General features: G+C 34.1%; 1 protein-coding gene across 2 annotated transcripts in view; it reads left to right on the top strand.

Annotated features, from left to right (window-relative positions):
• LOC150101908 (5-aminolevulinate synthase, erythroid-specific, mitochondrial-like) overlaps positions 1 to 24,659 on the top strand; it is a 65,155-nt gene extending 40,496 nt beyond the window's left edge. For both annotated transcript variants that reach the window (XM_090400663.1, XM_090400664.1), the window contains 5 exons: positions 4,673 to 4,837; positions 11,224 to 11,363; positions 13,234 to 13,362; positions 19,764 to 19,988; positions 24,396 to 24,659. In XM_090400663.1, coding sequence (XP_090256789.1) covers positions 4,673 to 4,837; positions 11,224 to 11,363; positions 13,234 to 13,362; positions 19,764 to 19,988; positions 24,396 to 24,503 — 767 coding nt within the window. In that variant the 3' untranslated portion in view covers positions 24,504 to 24,659. The remainder of the gene's footprint in view (positions 1 to 4,672; positions 4,838 to 11,223; positions 11,364 to 13,233; positions 13,363 to 19,763; positions 19,989 to 24,395) is intronic.
• The last annotated feature ends 634 nt before the right edge of the window (positions 24,660 to 25,293 follow it).

Here is a 25,293-nt window from a genome sequence, read left to right as displayed (position 1 = left end):
TCCGTATAGCCCAGGAACCACGAGAGGGTGGGGAGGGGGAAATGATTGATTTATAAAACTCTACTGTACCATACTATAAATTTATATTCCTGATTGAAACTACAATAAATAAATAAAATAAAGCAAACCTGTAATTTAATTGTAATGGTTAATAATGAGATTTCTTCCACAAATATACACTGCCGTAATAGTTTCCTGTAATTTTGTTATAATTGATCTAGATTTATCACTTCTAAATCTGATTAAGTCTTCTGTGTTTTCCTTCTCAAACATCGGTATTTAATTGAAATACAAACAAAAGAAAACCTTTAAGATTTCCTTCTACCATGGTTCCTCGCATGACAAGACCCTGCGACATTATCAGTACCTGAGCATTCAGAGCAAACTTAAAATAGTTTCTTGTTAGTCTCTTTTAACTATAATTTATATATATATATATATATATAGAAACGAAAAATATTGTTTGTAGCATTAAAATCAACTCATTGTGAAATCAGAAATATTTAATTAATGCCATCAATTTCTTATAATCTAAATTCACCCTTTAGGAGGTATCTGTTATTTTTAATCTAAACATAAGAATAAATGTTCTTCTTTCTTTGGCGATAAGTTCAGCAGTTTTACTTTTCTGGACTGAAAGCATTTCCTTAAAAGGATTTATTCGTCCCTATCCGGTAATATGATCTCCCGCTTTCTAATAATAACTGACACAAATACCATGGAGGTCTTCTGAGTTCTTTAATGAGCAGCAGTGTGAGTACTTATAGCAGAACCAGCAGGAACCTCTGCGCGACAAGCGCAGCTCGCAAAGTCTCTTTGAATCGAATAAACGCTGTTGCAAATGCCATTTATTCATCAAAAGCTTTGTTAAATATTTCCATTATTCAAATTCTAGAGGATTTGAAAGGAAGGATTGATTTTAAAAATATTTCTATATAAGGGCGGCAAATTATTTCTATATAAACCAAATCGGATTAAGCGAGTTGTCCTCTTTATTACCTGATATGCTGCCTTAGCAATTGCATAAAATATCTCCATGATTTAAAATCTGGAAATTGTGGTAGCAAGGAACAATACGTGGATATCAATAACTATGCTGTTCAAACGATTTTAATGCCTCTCGGTTACAGAGAACACCGTTCCATTTTCTATTACTTTCCTTGAATGTAGATGCCACATTAATAATTCAGACTCTCGTCTCGAGTTATCGGTTTCTATCGTCATTATGAAACAGCATGAACGGCGATTCATGGAACGAAACCAGCTTTTATCATTCAGCAGGGATAATAAACATGCTATCACTGCAGGTAACTGCAAGCCTTCGTAGTTCAGTCAGTAACGAACGACAACGCCCTCTATTCGGAAAGATTTATGTTCGAATAATAGTTCTGGATACTTCTAGGAAACAAATGACCAAGGACCTTTCAAGCGAAAGGAAAAGTAGTCGGTTTTATACGTAGATGGAAAGGATTTCCCCACACGGGGACTTGGGTTTTTCATCTCGCGAAATAGGATAAGAAATATCACTTGCGACATAGTTGCTTCGGTATTAGTTGCATAGTACAATTAATAGCATGGGTAACTGCAGTAGATTGAAATGAAGTGTAGACCCGAGTGAAAGAAAACGGTTATTGATTTTATTACAACATATGGAGGAACACGGACATTATTGCTTGCTAGAATTCTACAGTTTTCTGAGATACCAAGTACACATGACATGGATTTAAATATCGCACCGAGCACATGCTTCGATTTTGACTGAATGAAGGTGATTGTTGGATGCTTAACTATAGACTGTAGAGAAGTCTCAAAAGCCACAAAATATAAAACAATAGAAAACACAAAAGAAACTTTTTTTTAAATAGAATAATTTCCCAGACAATAGCTATACGATGACCCATCAGAAAGTCATATGATTAATTTTTCTGCTACTATATATTACCTAATAACTTTTAATGGTTAGTAAAACATTTCACAAGAGGAAAAATAATCACATGCTTTTTTTTCATATACAATGGGTATATTAGTATCGCATAATATCAGATGCTGAAACTGCGTGAGAATATAAAATTTTGCGTTAAACTTGTCACGTAGGAAACAAAAAGAAAAGGCATACTGAAATTTGGTTCCAAATTTACCTGGTTTTCATAACGTCTAAATAAAAAGATTGTATCACGAAATAAAGCCATGTAAGAATATGTTTCTATTATTATTAAAAATCATTATCATTATGAATTTCGTTCTTCGCAAAAATGATTGATTGAGAGTGCAATTTTAACATGATACAGAAGCTTATCGGAATGTCTAAGAATTTCTATCTGAAAGGAAAGAAAATACATAATACTGGTGTCAAATGATTGGCTGTTGCAAGTGCAGCAACCACACGTCACTACTACTAATCTAGTATTATATGTTTGCACTGTCCTCAGGATAAACCAGACTCTTCTACTCCTCACCTAAAGAGTCAAGAATTTCAGAGGCAGCTGCCATTCAAGAGAGTCAAAAAAAAAGTGGCTTCCAAATTGTTTTGGGCTCCACTTTGGATGAAATGCAACAATATCAATAGTAATAAAGCGGTACTTACAGGCACCTAAGACCCACACTGCCAGTTATCCTGGGATTTCCTAATCATAATTTTAGGATAAGGTGGTTAATCCAGTGTCTAAATATATATTTGTTGTGTAAATTGCGTTTTTGTGTGTTCTCCTACTGGTTTGCCTGGATGCTGATGAAAATTCCTTTTCTGAAAGGAAAACCCTTCCCACTGGGTATGAGAATGGCTAACTCACCTTTAATTGAAAAAAATATTTCTAATATTTCTAATTTCCTGATTCATTTTCTAATTTCCTAATTAACTGCAGAATAATTCTGGAGGAAGTCTTCTGCATGATCAGCAACGTTGTCTGACTCTTCCAACACACACACACACACACACACACACACACACACACACACACACACACACACACACACACACACACACTTGTATATCACGCACCCTATATCATGCTCAGGAATTTAATAATAATAATAATAATAATAATAATAATAATAATAATAATAATAATAATACCCTTTTAAAACTGCAAGACTCAGTAGGGGGCACACACCAACTGAATAACAATAGAGAATTTTTGAAATTACTGATAATTGTGGAAGCTTTTTCATTTGGTTATACTATAAATTAAAGATACCAGGAAATTATATACTTGGTTTAATCCTTTATCCAAGTGTAAGCAAACAAAGTTTGCTGCTGAAGCATTTTCAGGACTAGGACAACTCCTATATAGAATTAGTACAACATACAATTAGTACCTTAGTATCACCTCTGGATCTAGCTCCCATTGATGAGAATTCAATAAAAGTCGAAAGCGGTTTGGGTAGTGACCCTTCTCATAATGCATAGTATTATACATGTCCGTAAGGATATGTGCTTTGCATTATGAGATACTAAAGCAAGTGATGTGAAGTCATTAGCTTCTATATACGAGTTGCCCCAGTCCTGAAAATAGTTCAGGCCCAAACTTTGTTTGCTTACACCTGGATTTAAGCCAAGTATATAATTTCTCGGTATCTTTAATTTATTACTGATAATTATTAGTTTGGTACGGCACGAAACTATTCTGCTTTCCTATCTATGGCTGTACATTTTTCAACGATCAGATCACAGAAATACTTCTTGAAAAGAATATTTCAGGAATATTGTTGTTGTTGTTGAACCATGCGTTTAATGTATCTCGTAAAACAACAACAACAACAACCAAAAAAAAAAAAAAAATTCATTGTCCAGTAAACAAAATTGTAAAAGTTAAAAAAAAGGCTAGATTTTTTAAATAAAAACTACGCTAATTTACTAGAAAGATACTATTTATTTCATGAAGCACACACACACACACACACACACACACACACACACACACATACACACACACACACAACTTAACATGCGGCGTCTATAATTGAGTTATTTTAATCGTTCAGGAAAAGCAAGAAGAGATGAGAGGCTGTTGAACTGCACGATCGGTACTACTATTCTGTCTGGCGCACAGTGACTGTCGTGCAATGAACGTATCATCACTGAATACTAATAAAACATTAAGATTTTAATGTTTTAACTAATAAAACATTAAGATTTTAATGTTTTATTAGTGTTCAGTTTTATGTTCAGTTTTATTAGTGATTAGCTCATTAATGATTTTCACTCATATTAAAAATGCGGTGCGGTCAAAGTCACATTGTTAATGTGACTTTGACCCAAGGAAAGTTACAATCAAACTAAATATGAAACTTAACAAGAGTTAATACAATGAAATTGCAGATTCCAGGCCTACTCAAGAAAGATCTTCGCAACCTATGTTCTTAGAATTTGACCGATCTGAAACCTTTTCCATTTAACTTCAGTAAATGCACGAAAGTATACGTAAAATAAAATATTTTGCCACAGGTAAGGTCACTGTAATCTTTTATAAAAAATAGAAATTATTTGCCGTTTTTATTGGAGGCCTGAAGTGGCTTGGAATAAAGTTCTATATTTGGTTTTTAGAAGCTGGGTTTCGGGATTATCTAATCCTTAGTATATCCACAGTACTAATGTATGATTGTTGCGCAACTAATATCGGATGGCATTCATATTAAATCTTTGAAATATTGTTAATAGAAACAAATGTTGCAGGTGCCGTGTGTCCTCTTGAAGAAATGTGCGATGTGGCCCACCAGTACGGCGCTTTAACCTTTGTCGATGAGGTCCACGCAGTAGGATTATATGGAAGACATGGAGGAGGAATTGGAGATCGAGATGGAGTGATGGACAAAATGGATATCATCTCAGGAACGCTTGGTAAGTTGATTACTTAATGGACACAAGTTTGGGAGAACAATTATTTTGAGGGCTGACTCAGAATCCCATAATTTATAAATTAATAACAGTAAGTTTGGCAACTTGACCAAACTCACCTAATAATTAGAATGAACGGTGATGTAATGGAAGAAAATTCAAAGAAAATAAGTTGAGTAGGTTGAAGAACTTTTATTGTTGTCATCCAACGCTCTTGTTTTCTTTCCTTGTAGGTTAAATTCTTTACAATGCCATTCTAATATAGACCTTGCGTTGTTTGCAGTAATGTTTATGATTATTTAGTGAGAACTAAATCTGAAATATTTCTAATAATTACTTAATAATATAATTAATAATGTAATAAATTAAAGGAAAAGTTGTTGCACCGATCGTTTTCGTTTGCTCAATAAGCAAGTATTTATTCATGTTTATTTAGGACAATTTTTCTCCTTCGTCCTCATGGTTAAACTTAAATACTGTATGTAACGTATTTGATTTTTTTTTAAATTTTTTATTTATTTATTGAATTACCATTTTGTGTTTATTTATTGAATTTTCTGAGCGTAAACAGTAAAATATAATTCTCTCCAAAGTGCTGGAGATATTTCAGTTGTAACGAGAATATCAAATATTAAATAATATATAATATTTAACCCTTAGTAATGCTTTTTTTTTATCGTGGCAATCTCAACGAAAATCCTATATTGGCTTTACAGTGATTACAATATTTAAAATATTAATATATAATTTGTCGTAAATCAAAAATCAGTTTTTTAATTATTATTAAACTACAAAGGTAAAATATAAACTTTAACATTATTTTTCAAAATATTATTATTATTATTATTATTATTATTATTATTATTACAAAACAGTATCATAGCATTGTAAACGAAGCAATAGTGAACGATGAAATCAGAAAAACAGACTGGATGCAGATAGCATCTTTAGACTCTGCTGAAGCTGTATATAATAATCTTAAACTTGCATTTAACAAAATATACAACAAAGCATTAACAAAAATACCCCCAAACGAAACAAAATCCATGGATAACAGACAACATACAAAGAAAAGATGCCCTATGGAAACAACTTAAGAAGTCACCGAACAATATCGCTTTAAAAGCTGAATACAAAAGAAAACGGAATCTCCTAACAACCCAGATTCGAACGGCAAAAATAAACTATTACAGCAACAAATTAACAACAGCACAGAATGACATAAAGGAAACCTGGCACCTGATTAATGAAATGCTGGACAATATACACAGAACCACTGCCACAGAAACAATAAAACACAGCTTTGCCTGCGACCCCAAATCCCTTAAACAGTTGGCAAACAACTTTAATCAGCACTTCGTGAACTCTGTCCAAAAGCTACAAGAAACAACCTTTCCTCACACATACGAACATTCTCCACTAGGTCCACGAGCAACCCAGTCGATGTGGTTCCCCATAGTAACAAAAGAAGAACTATCACTGGCAATTCAACAAATTAATCCTAACAAAGGACCGGGGATAGACGGAATCAGACCAAAAGACATCAAGAAACACTCAACGGACCTACTTCCAGTTATACAAAAACTGTTAAATAAAATCTTCGAAACGGGACACATACCTGAAACACTGAAGACTGCACTAATCACACCCATACACAAACAGGGAAAAAGAAACATAATAAGTAATTACAGACCTATCGCCACGCTGCCTGTAATCAACCAAATCATGGAGCGCATTGTACATCAGAAACTCTCCACATACGTTGACTTCAAATCATACCCAAAACACAATATGGCTTTCAAAAAAATAAAGGAACAGCAACACTCCTGGAAGACTTCACAGATCTAATAAACGCTGCATTGGATAAAAACAGAATAGCATTAGTGGTATTCATTGACCTAACAAAAGCATTTGACACACTAACACATAAAACCTTGTTAACGAAACTTACCCATATCGGAATTGGAGGTCGTCTACTCCAGTGGTTTAAAGCATACACGAAAAACAGAAAGCACATCACACGTATAGGATCAGCACACAGCAAAGAGGTACATGTAACCTGTGGAGTACTGCAAGGAGCTGTCCTATCTCCCATTCTATTTAATATATACACACACGACATAAGCCAACTCCCCCTAAAAAGTAAAATCTTCCAGTATGCAGACGACACTGCCATAGTATCCATTCACAACACTGCAAAAATCGCTTACAAAAATATGCAACACGACATCAATCAAATCACTAACTGGTTAACCGAAAACGGCATATATATAAACCCTGGAAAAACAAAGCTAATGATATTCAAAAACCCCCAAACCCTGCCCATAGAAACTAAATATCTCACTATCAAACATTCATCCTCCTATACACAAAGTGCAGAACCTAAAATCGCAACCATCACACAGGTGAAAACAACACGCTACCTTGGACTTCACTTCGATGCAGATCAAAGTTGGAATAGCCATACAAACTACCTACATACCAAGCTTAGGATAATAGCAAGCAAACTATAAGATTAAAAGACATTGCCCCAACCCACATAAAAATACTAATCTATAAAGCATTATGTGAAAACATTTTAAGATATGCAATCACATCATACGCATTCTGCGCAGACTACAGACTTAACAGGCTACAATGGTTGCAAGATAAAATGATAAAACTGATATTCTGGGAACAACCCACTCTTATGCAGGAAGCATGGACAAAACACAAAATAGTTAAGGTGAAACACTTACGCCACTACACAGTCATGTTAAAACACTACTACAGCCCAACATATAGAGTAACCAGAACAACATATCAAATAACAAGATCACAGTCAACAAACTACATAACATATAAGTACAACAATCACTACAGCAAAGCCACCCGAAACTTCTACGTACCTGACATGATAAACAAACTGCCGTTCGACAACAGAAACCTAGGAACATACAGAGAGCTGAAACAGGCACTATATAAATATTATAGCGAGAATGAAAATTAGAGCAATTCCTGTTTCTCTCTCCCCCACCACACATACCCACACACACAAACCACGACAATCTCCCCTCTCAAAAAACTACTACTACAAGAACACAAAGAAACAAACACTCCATGTCTAAATCCAACCCTATTTGCACAAAAAAAAAGTTAAACTGTAATAGCAGTCAAAGTCTTTCAAACACGTACCAACAAACAGTAAAATCAACACCTGGCTTCTGACCACTATAGGAACACAACCATGAAACCACCACCCTCTGTCATCTATTATCTTCCTCAGATAAGCTCTGCTAAGCTTCGAGGAAGAAAATTACTAACTTGCAAGTATCTGTTATACACACTTGTAATGCGTTATAAATATTATATACATATAATTACTACAGCAACTATGTATGCAATTCATCTGAGACATAAAAAAAAAAAAATTCTGTATAATCCTTATTGTAAATACTGTAAATATTATTATTGTAAGTAACTTATACTGAGACATAATAAAATGTAAAAAAAAAAAAAATTATTATTATTATTATTGAATTGTGTGTGTATGCTGCATTACTGCATTGTATCGTGAATGGTGTGCACATTGGTGCCAATCCATATTTAGCTAGTTTAAAAAAATGTATATTCATATTTATAAAATGTACTCTGCATTTTGTATATCGAATTTTCGTACTGTACAGAAAAGATAATATGTTTTTCATTGTGTGTGTGCAGATACTCTGTGTGATAGTAAACCTTATCATTTTCATTGTAAAAACAAATAAGTCGTTTATATAAAAAAAAAATAATAAAAAAAATTATTATTATTATTATTATTATTATTATTATTATATTCTAAATTCAAAAATTCTGTATAAACCTATATTTCTAAAAATAATTAATTTATTGTAAAATTCAGATTCATCAATATCTGTATTTAATTTTTGATACAGCTGTTTGCAGCAAAATATTAATTCATTTTCTGTCATTTTTCTTATTCATTTCATATCATAAAGAAATCCAAATGATTTTTGGTGAATTTCATACAATTCAAGTCTTTTTTTGACAGATTGTAGAGCAGTATCTAAAATTACAAAAAAAGAAATTTATCCTAAAATTATCTTTGTCATCACCTATGTGTGATTCATCAGGCGTTTCATAATCAAAAAATACTTTTCTTCGACGTACTCAACTTTCTTTAAATTTAATTTCTATTTCTAATAGATTTGACAGTTCTTTAGCAATCTCAAAACAGCTATCAAATCCTGAGATTCTCTGGTCTTCAAAGTACTGCACTAACTCTTTAATATGCTTAGTTGCTACGTCTATGGGAATTTTTGCATTTTGTAATAGTACTTGACTTACTAAATTAACTTTTGACAAAAGCTCATACCAAATTACAAGGCTTAGTATAAACTCAAATGAATCTATTTGTTCATATATTGAAACCACTTCTATTTTGATAGTATTATCTGATGGAGTTTTAAATAATTCTTTTAGTGCATTTAAAAATTCTGGAATTTGAAAACGTACAGCTCTAACTGATTCTATTTTACATTCCCATCTTGTATCACATAACGGTTTTGGAGTTAATTGTTTAACAAATTTCTTTAATATGCCCCAACTTTTGAGGCAAAATAAATAAATCTAATATAGATTGAAAACTGCTATTGAAAAAAAAATTCTGATGTCGGATAACCTAAAACCAGTTTACAAAATATATTTTTTAAGATGTTTTGTTTTGTTTTTATCACATAAAAAAATTGCCATGCCAGTAAGTGTATATACTTACTTGTTCATAAAATCATAAACTAAAATCAAAAAACTCTTTAAAATTATTAAAAACACCTGTGTTAAAATGCACTTTTCCCTATTTGACACTATGTTGTACGATATTGTTATATATCTTAGAGTAGTTTCAAATACTACCGCTCTAGCGCTACGAACTTATTTCGCTTAGTATAACAACAATAGTTGGTTGTAAAATTATATACATATATTTTTTATATAATAATATTTTTATATAATAATTACAATATTAATTTATATAATAATTTAAAAAATTAATTAATTTTCTTTTTTCAATTTTTTGCGCTTTGCGGGGCCCTGTGCCACCGCACAGTTCGCACACCCACGAATACGGCCTTGGTAGTTGGATACATCATATGGTAAACGAGGTGCATATCTGCCATCTCAGCGTTCGTAAAACGATGCATGTTCTTAGTACGACGTCGAAAGCTTGAATGAGGAAGCCCCAATTGCTCACCTGGAGCGCTGGCGAACAGCGCCACCTATCACTTTCGGGTGGCGTTTCCGGTCATGCTTTCCTATGTGAATATGGTTGATTTTGATGTTCTCTATCTCCCCCTCAAAGTTTGTACGTGAAATTTTGAACCACCCTGTATATTCACGTCTGAGTTACTTGTATATAGAGGCTGATGACTTCATATCACTTGCCTTACTATGTATCCCATAATGCAAAGCACCCCCCCCCCCTTTCGGACATGTATAATGCTATGCATAATAGAAAGGACCACTGCCTAGACCAGTTTCGACCTTTATTGAGGTCTCTTCAGTGGGAGCCAGACCCGGGAGAGATACCAAGGTTGAAGTAATGCGGAAGGCATATATATCTCCTAGGAGGGATCTTCACATATAGGCCAATTTTATTATTATTATTATTCCTACGATTAAAAATGCGAAACTATTTTTTTTATTAGTATAACTCTTTGTTTTTATATTTATTCACTTTACTGTTTGGAAATATTTTCATCTGCTTTTACTGTTGACAACACTAATAGAGTAAAGTATAGATAACTAGCCATTCAGGCCTCTTTGCAGATAAATTTCTTCTTGTAGAAATGTGAATACCTCTGTGTCCATTCGACCCCATACATAAATCATGAATATATTTTCCGCTCAATGAAGAGATAAAAATTGCTTATCCTAAGAGTCAATAGATGGAGCGACTTTGTGACGATTGAAACCCGTAACCTGACTTTATCTAAAACACAACTATAAAAAATAATGTGGAAATGTGAGGTTTTCTGACATTCAGGCAACTCAATCATGTAGTTGATTTTTAATTAATCGAAAAATAATTGAAAATAAATAGAAGTGTTTATATTTCAAAACTTTGCCTGTTAAATTATTTAAAGGTAACAATTTATTTTATGTTATGTTATTGTACTGTCATTATAAGTAATGCTGACGAACAGTTAGTTACCTACGCCTTCTAGCTAGTGTTTTGATTATTATTACCACTTTCTTCCCCTCGTGATTTTGATTATCGTTATTTAATCATCTGTTGTATTAAACTGGTCTGAAACCAACTAGTTTAATGCCACCACTTAGCTCACGAATTTCTCTCTATAACCTACTTTTTTTTCCTTTTTTTTTTTTTTTTTTTTTTTTTTTTGTACCAGGTAAAGCCTTTGGCGGCATTGGTGGTTATATCGCTAGTTCACATTCTCTAGTAGACATGATACGAAGTTACGCAGCAGGATTTATATTCACTACGTCACTTCCACCGGCCATCCTCAAAGGGGCGCTAACCTCAATACGAGTAAGTAAAGTTTAGTGTTCTAATTATGGATTAAAAAAAAAAAAAAAGAAAGAAATAAAAAAGAAAAGGGATGAAGAAATATTAAAAATATTTGGAAGGAGGTAAAACGATGAAGATACGAAAATCTGCGAATTTGCAGTATGGCTGTTTCGTAGGTGATGATTCGCCGGGTGCATCATTAATTCCTTTCACGTTTCACATACTGCATACTTGAAATCGAATGGGGAGCGGTGGTGGAATGTCACACTTAATGCATTCTCTTTCACCTTCCCCACCCCAATAGGAGGAGATTTATGCAATGCGCTACGCTCTGAGTGATCATTTGTGTCTCATGAAGCACCACACGTTCCCCACTCTTGCAAAAATAAAAATAAAATTAAATAAAAATTTAAAAAACCCTCTCTCTTTAAATGCAGCTACTCCAATCAGCAAAACACAGTTGGTTACCGCATTTCTGTTCCACATCACAGTGAGAGGTGAAGGATCTGCGTGGGTGGAGAATACTGGTACAACACAGGAGAAGAGTTTTACGTAGTTGCGCTCTTTTGTACCGTATCCTCTGTCACGGCACGTGGAATCTTGCGGAACCTATATGTTCTTTCATTATTTATGGAAGGTGAAGATATGCCACCGGTCATCATGACATTTTTCGGATAAATACAGTCGGGAAAATATCATGATGACCAGTTGAGAAACACTGCACTTACTCTTTAGTGCAGTGTTTCTCAACCATTCTGTAGTAATCGCCTCTTAAAAGACTTTTTTTTAATCAATTTTTTTCCTAATCATTCCTATGCCCAAATTATCTCCTACAATTTCCTATACCAATATATTATTTTCATAAGGGTTTATTGCGCCTTTTTTGCCATGTTTCAATAATGAAATCGAATAGGGACGAAGAAATCGCTATATAAAAGGAAGACTGCGAATGCAACAATTTTCTCATTCCTATTGGATGATATATATGAATCATGGCGATAAAATGGCAGCAGATCTTTATGCAATGAACATATGACCTATAAATCATAGGCGATATATTTTTGTCAGATGCGCCATTCGTGGTTGTAGACATACTTTCCCCTCTTTGCATCTTATATATATTTCATGGAGTAGAAATGTGGTAATTAAAAGTGCTATGGGGATCACAGGTGTTTTGTTGATTGGAGTAGCTGCGTTTAAAGAGATAGCTATTTTTTGCAAGGAGAGGGGAGCGTTGCTTCAGGAGACACAAATTTTCACCACCACCCCCGCTGAGAAACGTGGCTTTAATGGGAAAGATAGCTCCGAATCCCACAAAGGCGTCAGAAACATTTTCTAAGGGAGGAATTTCCAGTCTTGAAAATAATTAACGGGTTTTCCATCCAGGAAACTTGGAATTTTCCTCTTAACAATTCTGAACAACCAAAACTTGTCTGGAATTACCATGTTTCAATTGCCACTCTTTGACAACCTCAAGCTAAAACCATGTATATATCAATTTAAATCCGCAATGGAAATGAATGAGACAAAATTCTCTAACAAAGATTACGATAACATAGAATACAAAAAAAAAAAAGTAGTTCTAAAATCCTTCGAAGATGGCTGAGACATTGGTAAGAACGACGTATAAGATGTTTGTGAGTTTTGCTTTACAGGATATTAAAAGGAAAAATAAAACTGACAAAACGGCTTTAGATTTAAAAAAAAAAACTTTCTGCCTGGATAATAATAGTCACCATGATCTCTGAACTAGTCTCAACTGATATCAATATTGTAATTTCAACAAAGGACACCTTTTTCTGTAAATTACTTAATTACGTTGATTATTTTGACATCGATTTTTAGGTTAATTGGAAACTTTCATTGGAACATTCGATTTTTCCAATTTCAGATTCTGAAAAGTGAGGAAGGAAGAAAACTAAGAGAAAAGCACCAAGAAAATGTAACATATTTACGTCGCTTATTGATGGAAGCAGGAATTCCCGTTGTTCACTGCCCAAGTCATATTATTCCTGTTCATGTGAGTATTTCTAAAGAGAATTTCAAATAAAATGCATATTAAACACGCATAAACACGTTCAAAAGGAGTGGCTGCTAAGGTTCGGTTCTGCCCCTTCAAGATATATGAAGTAGGTATATACGCATAGTTTCTTGTAGGGCACAATTCTGTGCCCATGATCATGATCATGGTCAGACCCAACCCTGTGCAAGAGCCCTGGCACATGGGAAGGGGTACGTATTATAACAGAACGTGGTATTTAGCTCTTATTATAGCTATATCAAATAATCATAACAATTCATTAAATTAGAAACAGTATTAATATTCAGTCCGATGCAAAGAAAGCAAAATATTCACCATTGACGTTAAACCGCATTCAAAACAATCGTTTATACTAAAACAAAAGTATTACAAGAAATGCCAGCTTCACGTACATTCGAAATACTTGGGTTTCGACTGTTAATACTATCGTGATTAAAAGACATAATGAAAGACTACACGTAAATCATGTAGGGAAACGAATAAAGAATCAGTACAAAAACATATTTAACGATCAGTTTCTTATCATCGGAGTGCGCGCACACGTCATGTGAAGAAAGAACAAGGCGCATTTTTTTTTTTTTTTTTAGACTTCTAGTGAGCTCTTATATTCCAGAAGTATCGATTACTTTCAATAAAATCTTTCCTAGTGTTTACTACATAACCAGACCTCTCGTACGATGGAGACACAGCAGACAAATTCACTTAAAAATTAACAGACACCGCCACGGTTCATCTTTCACGTGGAACGACAACTTTTTGCCTAATGAAAAATATACGATTCATAATTACATAAAATATTTGTCTCTTTTTATATAGTTTTTGTGCATTGTGTTTCGATACGAAATGAAATTATTTATTTTTGCTGCGAATGTAGGCGTCACGTAATAATAATCAAAAATCACAAAATCAAAGTTATTGTGCAACGCTACTTTAAGCATATTTATTGCAAATGTATAAGATATTTGCATTAAATATAAAAACGTGCTCATTTATATACTGTATTACAGAAAGAATTCTGTAATTTTCATTGCTTTTTAAAAGCAATTAAGTATTTTTTTCCTTCGTAACTTTATATTATTACTGGGGAGATACGCCCTCCCCCGGCACCTACAGCGCCCAACCCCACCCCCTTGTTCCGGACTGGTAGGCCGGTTCTCCTTGAATTCTGATGACTCGAATTTTGAAGATTTAAAAGGGTGATTCTCCCCCCCCCCCTCACCACTGGCGCCCAACTCCTCCTGAGTTTCAGACTAGTAGGTCGGTTCTCCTTGAATTCCGATGACTCGAATTTTGAAGACTCGAAAGGGGGTTCCTCCCCCCTGGCGCCCAATTCACCCCTGCGCCCCGAGTTCCGGACTAGTAGGCCGGTTCTCCTTTAATTCTGATGCCTTTCGAATTTTGAAAATCGAATAATTAGAATTTCATTAAATAATGATATCAAAAATGAAAAACATATGTTAGGTTAAAAATAATGAATTTTTGAAATTAAGATTTATTTATGTTTTCTTTTTAACCACAACGAAAAAAAAAAAAAAAAAAAAACAGCAGAAAGTGCTAACGTTTTTGCAACGGATAACATAACTTTTAAAGCAAACGTAAAATTATTCTTATGAAAAATAAATAAATGGATGTATACCTTTAAAACATAAGAAAGTTGATATTTAAAAAGAAAAAAAAATCAAAACTTCGTGAAAATTGAGACTTCTTAGTTTTCGCGCCCTTCTCTTGATCCCTAGAAACATTGAGCTGGAGATAAGAGGAAGGCTCGTGAAGAAGCACTGAAATTTATTTATGCAATTTTTAATATCAGCTTTCTTATACTTTAACGTTATGTATATAACCATTTATTTATGTATTTACCATAAGAATAATTCTACCTTCAATTAAAATTATGTAGGCTGACATTCCTACGCTTTTAGTTATTATAAAAATCACAATTCTCCCTGCAATAATTTAAAAAAAAAAACTGTATTGAGTTCATTATATAAGTACAATTCTAGTTTTGTGAAGGTTGCATTCTTTTAAAGCTGTTCTAAAAACGAAAATTCCTTATAGTTCGTAAATTTGTAATTTTGTTGCGCGATACATTCATAACACAAGTAAAATCTCCTCAACGGCCACATACAAATATATAATAATACAGTACGTCTTCCTCCCTCTCCCCACTCTCAAAAATAACTTGTATACATGAATGAAGTCGCGAACTAGATATGCTGATATTTTAACTAGCGAATTGTACTTACCGTTCTCTAGTTTAATATTCATCTTGATTCACAGCGAAAGAAATCATGCATTTTAAATATATTTTAGAACAATTATTACGGAAATCATTTATCTTAGCCACAACACTATACAAGGACACGTTTTAACATGACAGAAGAACAAGAAATAAAAATACCGTGATCTACAAATAGTGACTTGTGAAAAACAAATACGAAACTCACCGGCTTACAATTAAATTTATGGAATCAAGGATAGCTGCTGTACCGCATAAAATGTAAATATTTAAGCGAATATGACTTAAATTATTTGAAATAATTTAAATTTACAGTTCATAGGTGCGTGCGTGTATTTGAATATATTTTCAACTACCATTTTAATAATTAATAATAATGTAATAACTATAATTTTAATAAATATACAATGTGATTATTTAAATAATTATTTAAACTGTAGCTGAATGAATATTCAGCCATTATTATTATTATTATTATTATTATTATTATTATTATTATTATTATATTTTCTTTTATTAGCTTTTGTAACGTTGCCGTTTTTTTTTTGTTTTTTTTTTTTAACTTCGAGTTTTTAAAAATTAGAGTAAAATAAATCTGGCTACACATGTAGTTTATTTCATTTTATATTACAAAGAATATACAAACATGATCTTTGAAAATGTGTGTAGTCATGGTGTGTAGCGCTGGTAAACATTTATCCCCATTTCAAATATGGCTTCCGATTGGTGCTGAGTTCAGTGTTCATCTGCATTTTCAGCAAGTCAGAACTTAAGAATGAATGATATCCTTTTTCTGGATATTACGCAGCTTTTATAATTTTTAAAAAAATGTGAATAATATATCAGAAATGGAAATTTTTACAATTTAGTGCCAACATTATTACGTGTGTATCAGTCATAACGTTGTGTTTTCCATAAAGTCTAGAATACTCGAACTAGCCGGTCTTGTTTTGCACAATATTCGCACGGTATCATTTTTCTTTCTCGTTTTTCGCACACATAAATATGAAAATGTCGACATACTCGGTTACAACAAATATGAAAATGGTCAACATTTAATATGATCCTGTTTCTTTCTCATTGCATTAAGATAGTACTCATGAATTTTTTTAGTCACTGGTTTTCTGAATATGCCCCCCCCCATTCAATTGCTCGATTCCCATATAAATAGAAATTTCCTGATAACTATTAACTAGAAACCCCATAAAAAAACACATCGCGTAAAGCAAGAACCCAAAGTTAAAATTATAAACACACATAAAAATTAGTTATATTAATTTAAGTTAAGGGATATTACATCCCATATTTCATAGCCGAATAAGAAACTCAAAGAGTTTCATGCCGAATATAGAAACTATATTAAGTTCGCCGAATCCAAGTGTAAGCAAATACCTGAATAGTGCAACATCTGACCCATTTGGTAGTGCTACACTGAGGCAACTCATAGTAAGGGTGGAGCAAGCTCCGATCACTATTCTGAACTAGTGGGTTTCACATTATGGGTAAATACCAAGACTAGTGATCGGAGCTTGCCCCACCCTTACTATGAGTTGCCTCAGTGTAGCACTACCGAATGGGTCAGCTGTTGCACTATTCAGGTATTTGCTTACGCTTGGATTCGCCGAACTTAATACAGTTTCTATATTCGGCATGAAACTCTTTGAGTTTCTTATTCGGCTATGAAACAATATGGGATGTAATATCCCTTAACTTAAATAAGTTCATGTCGCCGAATTGAAGCCTTTGGCCTCAATTCGGCGACAATTCACTGCCATAAACAAAGATTTCGAAACTGTTGATTTTTTTGGATATTATCCGAAATGTCAATAACAAACTTTTAAATAGCTGAAGTAATGGACTTAGTAAAACATTACTTTGAGTAACTCAAAATTTGCACACTACTGGAATTCGTCAAACCTTTGCTGGCCTTACATTCACATCGGGAAGTAAATTTTACGTGCTTTTAACTTGGCAATCTTTTTTTAGTTCAGGTAGAGTTTTTGTTACCAGAAGAAACTTGAGTTTTAAATAGAAAAATTTAGAAAAATCACCTGCAGAACACACACACACACACACACACACACACGTAATACACTAGTTAGTATTAGGTACACGAGATGGCAGTAGTTGTCTGCCCTATTCGTGTCACTTTCATCAATTCAAGCTTGCTAGAAAGATGACAAAGGTGGACCAGCTGCCACTGACCTCCAAAGAGTTAGGGATACTACGTGTTTGTTGTTGTTGTTTTTTCCTCTTCTTCGAGGGAGATGTGGAAGAGAAGGAAACACATACATTATTTATTACTTTTTAAAAAAATTTTTTCTAAACTTAAAGACTTTCTAACTCACTGAAAAGGAAAAAGTTTTATTCTAGACTTTGAATTTCCAATCCATATAAAATTCCATTAGAAATCGACTACAGAACAGTCGATTTCTAATGGCTTTTTATTCCCCAAAGAAACTGGCAGAGTTCCTTCCAAACTATCCATTGAAAACTGATGAACAGGCTGTCCCCATTCCTTTAGCCATCAGCGAGAGTTGAATTCATGACTCCCGTTGATTTTGAATACATCGGGAAGAGAGAGTACACAAGTTAGCTACTGCTGTCTCCAGTTCCTTAACCCTAACTCGTATTGCTGTCTGAAATGGTGGGTTTTTGGTTTTTTGCGTAATTAAAAACCCTAGTTTCCTAATGTAAACATCCGTATACGTTCTCCAAAGATTGACCGTAATCAAAATTATTATTTAATATCCTGAAATGACAATAGCAAGATATCGTTCATTTGGTCTGCCCACACAAACACCTCTCGATACAGTTGCTGTAATAAGGACGGCACATTTTCTTCTCATCTCATCTCATCTCATCTCCCTTTTTCACTCTTTTACCTTGCGGTGTCGAGGGTTTATTAATCATCGAACCTCAGACCGTTCATGGGATAAGGTGGTCAACCCTACGCCCAGGTGTATCCTATGTCCGTAGTGTTGAGTTCTAAGGCCAGTTTGCCTGCTTGCGGTATGAAAAGGATAAACCCCAGGATTAACTGGGGAAAAAAACCTGCTGTCCAAGACCTACTAACTTGGCTATGGCTGAGGAATCTCCTTCAGCTCCTCACGTCACCGACGGTAATCGAACCTAGGGCACTCCTTCCCAGGCATATGGTTGCGAAGCGCACAGCCACTAGGCTAACCGCGAGGACTGTTCTTATCACAACAATTTCATACTTAGCATTATTTAGCGCAAATTGAGAACGAAAAATTACTCATTTTAAAGCAAAATAGAAATGTCTCGAAATCTTCCCGTCATCAATGCATGGCGATGGTAAGAAGTAATCCTAATAGGTTCTTAACAGTGGTTGTACTTATTTATGTCAGAAGCCTGGCGGTTTCCTTTATTATTATTATTATTTTACAGTGCAGTAACCATAATCACTTAGTTAATCTTACATCTACTATGGATATGAAGAAACATGAAGTGACTGGTGTTTCTCGTTCAGAGAATGGTTTATGAAAATAGGAGCGGTTGCTCAAGTTACAAACTGTAACTGCTAACCTGCAAAGATAGCTTCACTGGTGTCTCTCTAAACCATAAAAGCTGGACTGATACGAATGAGGGAAGATATATTTCAATAAGTAATGCTTTGGGGATAAACACAAATGAAGAATTAAATTTTGGAGAAACTACGCCAAGCAAGATGTCCTGCTGTATTATACGCCAACAATAGAGAAAATATTGAATGGGGAAAAAAATAACGGTCTCTGGGTATGCTTTTGTCAGCTTATTCTTTGTCGCTGATCGACTAGAGTTGTTGACCAAATAATACACCCAACATTATCGTGGGTATGTTGGATCAGCAATACTCGTAATAATGACCTTTCATCCATTGGATCTCAACTGCTTGGCTATCGAATATCGAATTGAGAAGTGTTCTTCTAGGCGTTTAAATATATTTTGCATCCTTTAATGTTGTCCGAAATGTAATTCGATCTAAACAGTCCGATTCATGGTCCGAATCGTGTTATAGTTGCCCAGAAATTTTCCATTTTTATTATAGCACTGTTTACAAAACAGAAAACTTAATATCCGAAACAAATAAATGAAATTTATTTATTTTAAGTATTAAAAACAATTTATTTTTTAATTTTAGGTTGGAGATCCGTGGTTTTCTTCGAGGATATCCAATCTGCTGATAACGAAACATGATCATTATGTGCAGGCTATCAATTACCCTACGGTTCCACGAGGACAGGAAAAACTCCGAATAGCGCCTACTCCATTTCATACGAAAAATATGATGGACTCTTTTGTTCATGATTTGGTGGCTGTTTGGAATGAACTAGGATTAGAACTAAATAAGAAAATGTGTTCAAAGGTGAGAAAATACAGTAATTAAATATAATTAGAAAAAATATTATTCTAAATTAATATATATATATATATATATATATATATAGAGAGAGAGAGAGAGAGAGAGAGATTTACCTTGGGTATACTATACGTTAAAGGTACCAAGCAAACAAAGCACCTTGTGGCAACCTGTATTGGTAAAATTTATAAGTTCTGCATTACTTTAATCTTGGTATCTCAGGGTCTAGCTCCCACTGAGATCTCAATAAAGGTTGAAACAGGTCTAGGGAGTGGCCCTTCCCTTAATGCGTAGCATCATACATGTCCGCAAGGAGATGTGCTTTGCATTATGGGAGGTACTGAGGAAAGTGATCATCAGAGCTTACTCCACCTTTACCACGAGTTGCCTCAGACCTGAAAATACTTCAGGCGCAAACTGCTTGTTTGCTTACTTGTGAAAAAAGGATTAAAACGATGTTTATAAAATTGCTTGGTATCTTTAACACACACACACACATACAGGGTGTTCGGGATAAATTTGACATATTTATAATTAATTATATTTTTCCGTAAGTTACATGTATTAACACACACTTCTCTTCATTTAAAAGTTTGGACCCTTCTTCATTCATATACAAGATGTCAGAAAGGATGGATAGCTGGAACCCACCTGAATCATGGAAGAGAATAACTTGTATCATGATGATTCGTGCCCGCCATCAAAATAAGGATATTACGACTGCTGCCCAATGCTCCCTGAATACAGTAAAAACAATCAGGCATGAACTAGAGACTTGCAATGGTGACTACGAGGATGTAGCAAGAAGAAAGATCCCTAGCAGACGATCTGATTGCGTTCGTACAGCAGAATTCCTCGCAAATCTGCAGGAACAGGTGTTGAAAAACCCTGGCATTGGAATTCGGGCTTTGTTCGTGGAGTTGCTAACTGTAGTCAAGCCCTGGATAACAAGGGTAGCCAATGGTAGGCCGTATGTATGGCAGCAGGATTCGGCCCCTTGCCACACCTCTGGGAAAAGTCAAAAATGGTTGTCTGAAAATTTCTACGACTTCACCAGTCCAAATGTTTGGCCTCCAAACTCCCCAGACCTTAACCCCATGGATTATTTTGTATGGGGCGCAGTTGAAAAAGACACCAATCGCACTTCCAGTAATACAAAAGCCCAGTTAATGGATAAAATTAAAACAGTTTTTGCGGCCCTTCCCAGGGAGACTGTAGCATCAGCTTGTTCGAGGTTCCGAAGCAGAATTGAAGCTGTGATCGATGCTAATGGTGGTTATTTTGAGTAAATCTTGTTGATAGTATTGTAATTAACTCTGCCTGTAATGTTTTTTTGTCAATTCATTAAATTTAATAGATACAAAGAAGATTTTCTTTTTCCTTACGAAACTGTCAAATTTATCCCGAACACCCTGTATATATATATATATATAAATGCAATTTCAGAATGGTAATGGCTGATAGAAACCTCAAACTCAACCCTGTTTCCATACTAAATGATTTTCTGAGTAGAGCAACTCTGCTGAGTGAGATAACGATAGGTTACCCCATTTAGCAAAGAAAACCGTTCTGAGATCGGTTATTTCTCAATTTTCTTTTGAATAATTTGGATGGTATTTTGTAATAGTTTGCCATCTTAATAAAATACTTTGTTCGTACCTCTTAATGGCATCCAAGATATGCAATATTTAGGTTCTTGTCAATAGTCGGGTCTCACGTAAACCTAGTTTTCAATATAGAAAAAACATGCTTATTGCGCTATTCCATTTAACTAAAACTTTAGCACCCAATAAAACAAAAAAATCCAATATCCGCATGATATTAGATTTATTTCGCACAGAAATCTTTAAGAGTGATTTGCTCCAAAGCCTCAAAGCAAGCCCTGCGATCTTCTCCAATATCTGTCGTTTATTTAACAACCGTTTTTTTGAGTCTTCCTTTGATTCTCTTTCTTTGCTTTAGAACAGGGGTCGGCAACCGGCGGGCCGCATGCGGCCCAAACTTACATTTTTGGCGGCCCATAATAGATTGACCCTACTTACATGGCATGTGGCCCGTATGTTGAATTATTTAAATAATGCATTTTATAATATGAATAATAAATTAAAAATAATTGTATACCTATACTTCGTGATATTGCCGTGCAACTTGGCACGAGTTAACTGTGTGACTCATCATGAGTGGGGATAACAAAGGCGACTTCATCCGCCCACAACCGAGGTTTTGGCGCACTTTTGCAGTCGCGTTCCCTGGTTCGTCTTTTAATATAATTCAATAACATCAACTATTATTTTCAGAGGATATATATTTGTTAAAAATAATTTCAAAAATCGGTTCAAGAAAACGTAAAATTGCAGATGAAGGAAGAAGGTTTAATGATAAATGGAACAGCAAGTATCTCTTTATTGAAAATGGGGGTGTTCTATTTCTATCAATGAAAGACGTTATAGACATCGCGATACAACCGTAAATTACATCCGCATCCGACTCAACAGTCTGAAACACCGCCAATTTCAAGAATTCTTGATAGAAATAAAATCGGAGTGTAAGGACGTTATCTCCTACTCAGCTGTTAGATGGTTAAGTAGAGGTGCTGTGCTAAAATCAATTTTTAATTTACATGAAGAAATAGATATTTTCATGAGGGAACATGAAAATACTGCTCACAACTATCGGATAAAAAATGGATTATGTCTCTTGCATTTACGGGTAGATATTACAACGTACCTTAATGAATTTAATGTGAACCTGTAGGGCCAAGATAATTGCCTAGTCGAACTGTTTTCTGACATAAAAGCTTTTGAAGAGCAAACTATGTTTGTTGAAGAAACATATATAATGGAAGAAAATCTACATCATTATATATGTTGCAAATCTGCATCTACAACTGGATGGCAAACACAAAAGGAAATTTTTGTTGGTATCATTAAAGATTTACAAACGAAATTTTCAACAAGATTTGTGGATTTTCATAAAAATAGCATCGAAATGCGATTATTTTTGAACCCTTTTAATGTCGACATTGATGACGTACCAAACCAACTACAGATGGAAGTTTTGGAACAGAATGAAACATTGAAGAACGCATTTTCGTTAGAAAAGTTGAAATATTTTATCGATGCTTAGCAAAAAGTTTTTAGAAAAAGTAAATTTTTTTCTCTACTGACTGATGAGCATTTGCATGCTTCGATTCGAATTTGCACCTTGGTTTATAAAGTGGATCTAGATAATTTGGCTAAGGGAAAACAATCACAAAAGGCACATTAGGCAGGCAGACACACATATTGTGATGCATAAACCATATTGCTTTGTTTTTACGTGATAATAAGTTTCATTTTCATACTTGTTTCATATCTCGTATTTTAAATATTTCTGTGTTTTTTAAGATTGATATATTAAAAATTGATAAATGAAGTATTTTTATCACTCATTATTTTCTCTTAATTAAACGCTTGCGGCCCGATTATTAAAAATAAATATTCAATGTGGCCCGTGAGTCTGAAAAGGTTGCCGACCCCTGCTTTAGAATGTAATCTTTCTTTAAGGTAACGGATATGCATCGTTCAGTTTATATGCCCTAAATTTGTTTATTTTTATGAATTTATAATTCGTTTTTCTTTTAATTGTTTTAATATATTCTCTATTTTGAGGTCAAATCATGTATATTCTCAGATCATCTCATTTAAATTATATTTTAAATTTCATTTCACTTGCTATTTTAATTCTGTGGTTATATTGCGATGATAGTCACATTTTGCCTTCATACAATAGCGTGAGTCCAGCTGAAATATTATATATTTCTCGAAATGTTTCTCCTCGTACTAAATTAAGCTTTGAGTTACATTATAAGCTATTCCGCAACACAATTAGAAGAATGACGGTTGGAAAAGGCCTAAGTTAGATATTCTGGTCGTTACGAAGAATCTTTATGTATATATACATTTTTTTTTCCTTTCTTCAATTGAAGTTGAGTTAGCCGATCTCATACGGATGTAGCAGGGTTTTTTCTCCAGGAAAACTCGAGTTTTTAATCCTGCATACAGGCAAATCGGCCTTTAGAATACACGCAATTTACAGAAAAAAAATACCGATGATGGTGGGCAGTAGATGGCGTGGTTTGTAGACGATGATAGCAGCGGTTCTGTGTACTTGGTGGATTAAATGGTGGGCACAGAGAGTTGTAAATTAGAGTGTCCCCCCCCCTTGATAAGCCCTTGAAGGTGTGAAATCATCATCATAATAATTTATTAAGCCTATAATTTGTATGAAATTTAGAATCTTTTATCTTTCTCACCACATGTTAGCCATGTATGATAAATATTATTTTTACTTACGATATATACATCAACATTGTATTACTGAAAGAATGTTTATTTATTTTTTCTCCCATTAATTTTAAATTTGTTATTTCAGGAATGTTACTTTTGCAAGCAGCCTGTGTATTTCGAACAACTTCAGTCCCGAATGCCACCGCCATGTGGCGCTCGTATTGGATGTCCTCAACTAGCAGTTATGGCATAGAAGAAATTTTCTCTCATATATTTAACATACGGGAAATAATTAACATATTTAATATATTCTGAATTTATAGAAAAGGAAGTGGAAAATTTTTAAAATATTTTTGGAAAGGAATATTTATCAGCAATAAATGCATATGGCAAGAGATGTTATACCATATTTGGACTTCCATTCATTATTCTTAAAGTGGATTTCAATTGGGGAACACTGTGGGAAAGTTTGTTTATTTTTTTTTAAATTATTTATTTACAATTAGTCGCTTAGGTACAAAAATGAATTTCGCCAACTCCCTTTAGGAGATAAAAGGCGTTCGAGAATTTTCTTAAATTTTTATTTTTATACAATTATAATTACTAGGCTCTCTTTTACGATTTGAAAATCTCACCTGTGTACCACCATTTTACTAGCATTCTACATTCTATTATTGCAAACGTGGGTTTATATGTTGATTCCATATAAACCCAAAGTCCTTTAGATCATCACTAATACTGTAATTATTTAATACCTTTAATGGTAAGCGGTGGAAAAGTCAGTTAAAGAGCTGACAAGGTGTAGGCGGAATTACTCACAAATACTGTCACCCACACAAAGAGAACTAAATCTCCTAGTCTGTGGTTCCTATAGTTATCATTCCCTCACATCGTACATTCGGACTTTCTCCCGAAGCACAAGCAACTCTGAGCAGAATTATCAATTTGCTAATGAATAATTCTGCTGATGAATAATCCAGTGAAAAAGCACAATTTCTTCAATTTGAATTATGTGTAAACACACACACACACACACACACACA

The sequence above is a fragment of the Typopeltis vanoorti genome, chromosome 11 (genome assembly GCF_054136105.1).
Source record: "Typopeltis vanoorti isolate ZY-2024b chromosome 11, IOZ_Tvanoo_1.0, whole genome shotgun sequence".
In the NCBI taxonomy this organism is placed as follows: domain Eukaryota; kingdom Metazoa; phylum Arthropoda; class Arachnida; order Uropygi; family Thelyphonidae; genus Typopeltis; species Typopeltis vanoorti.
This window is presented reverse-complemented; position numbering and strand designations above follow the sequence as displayed.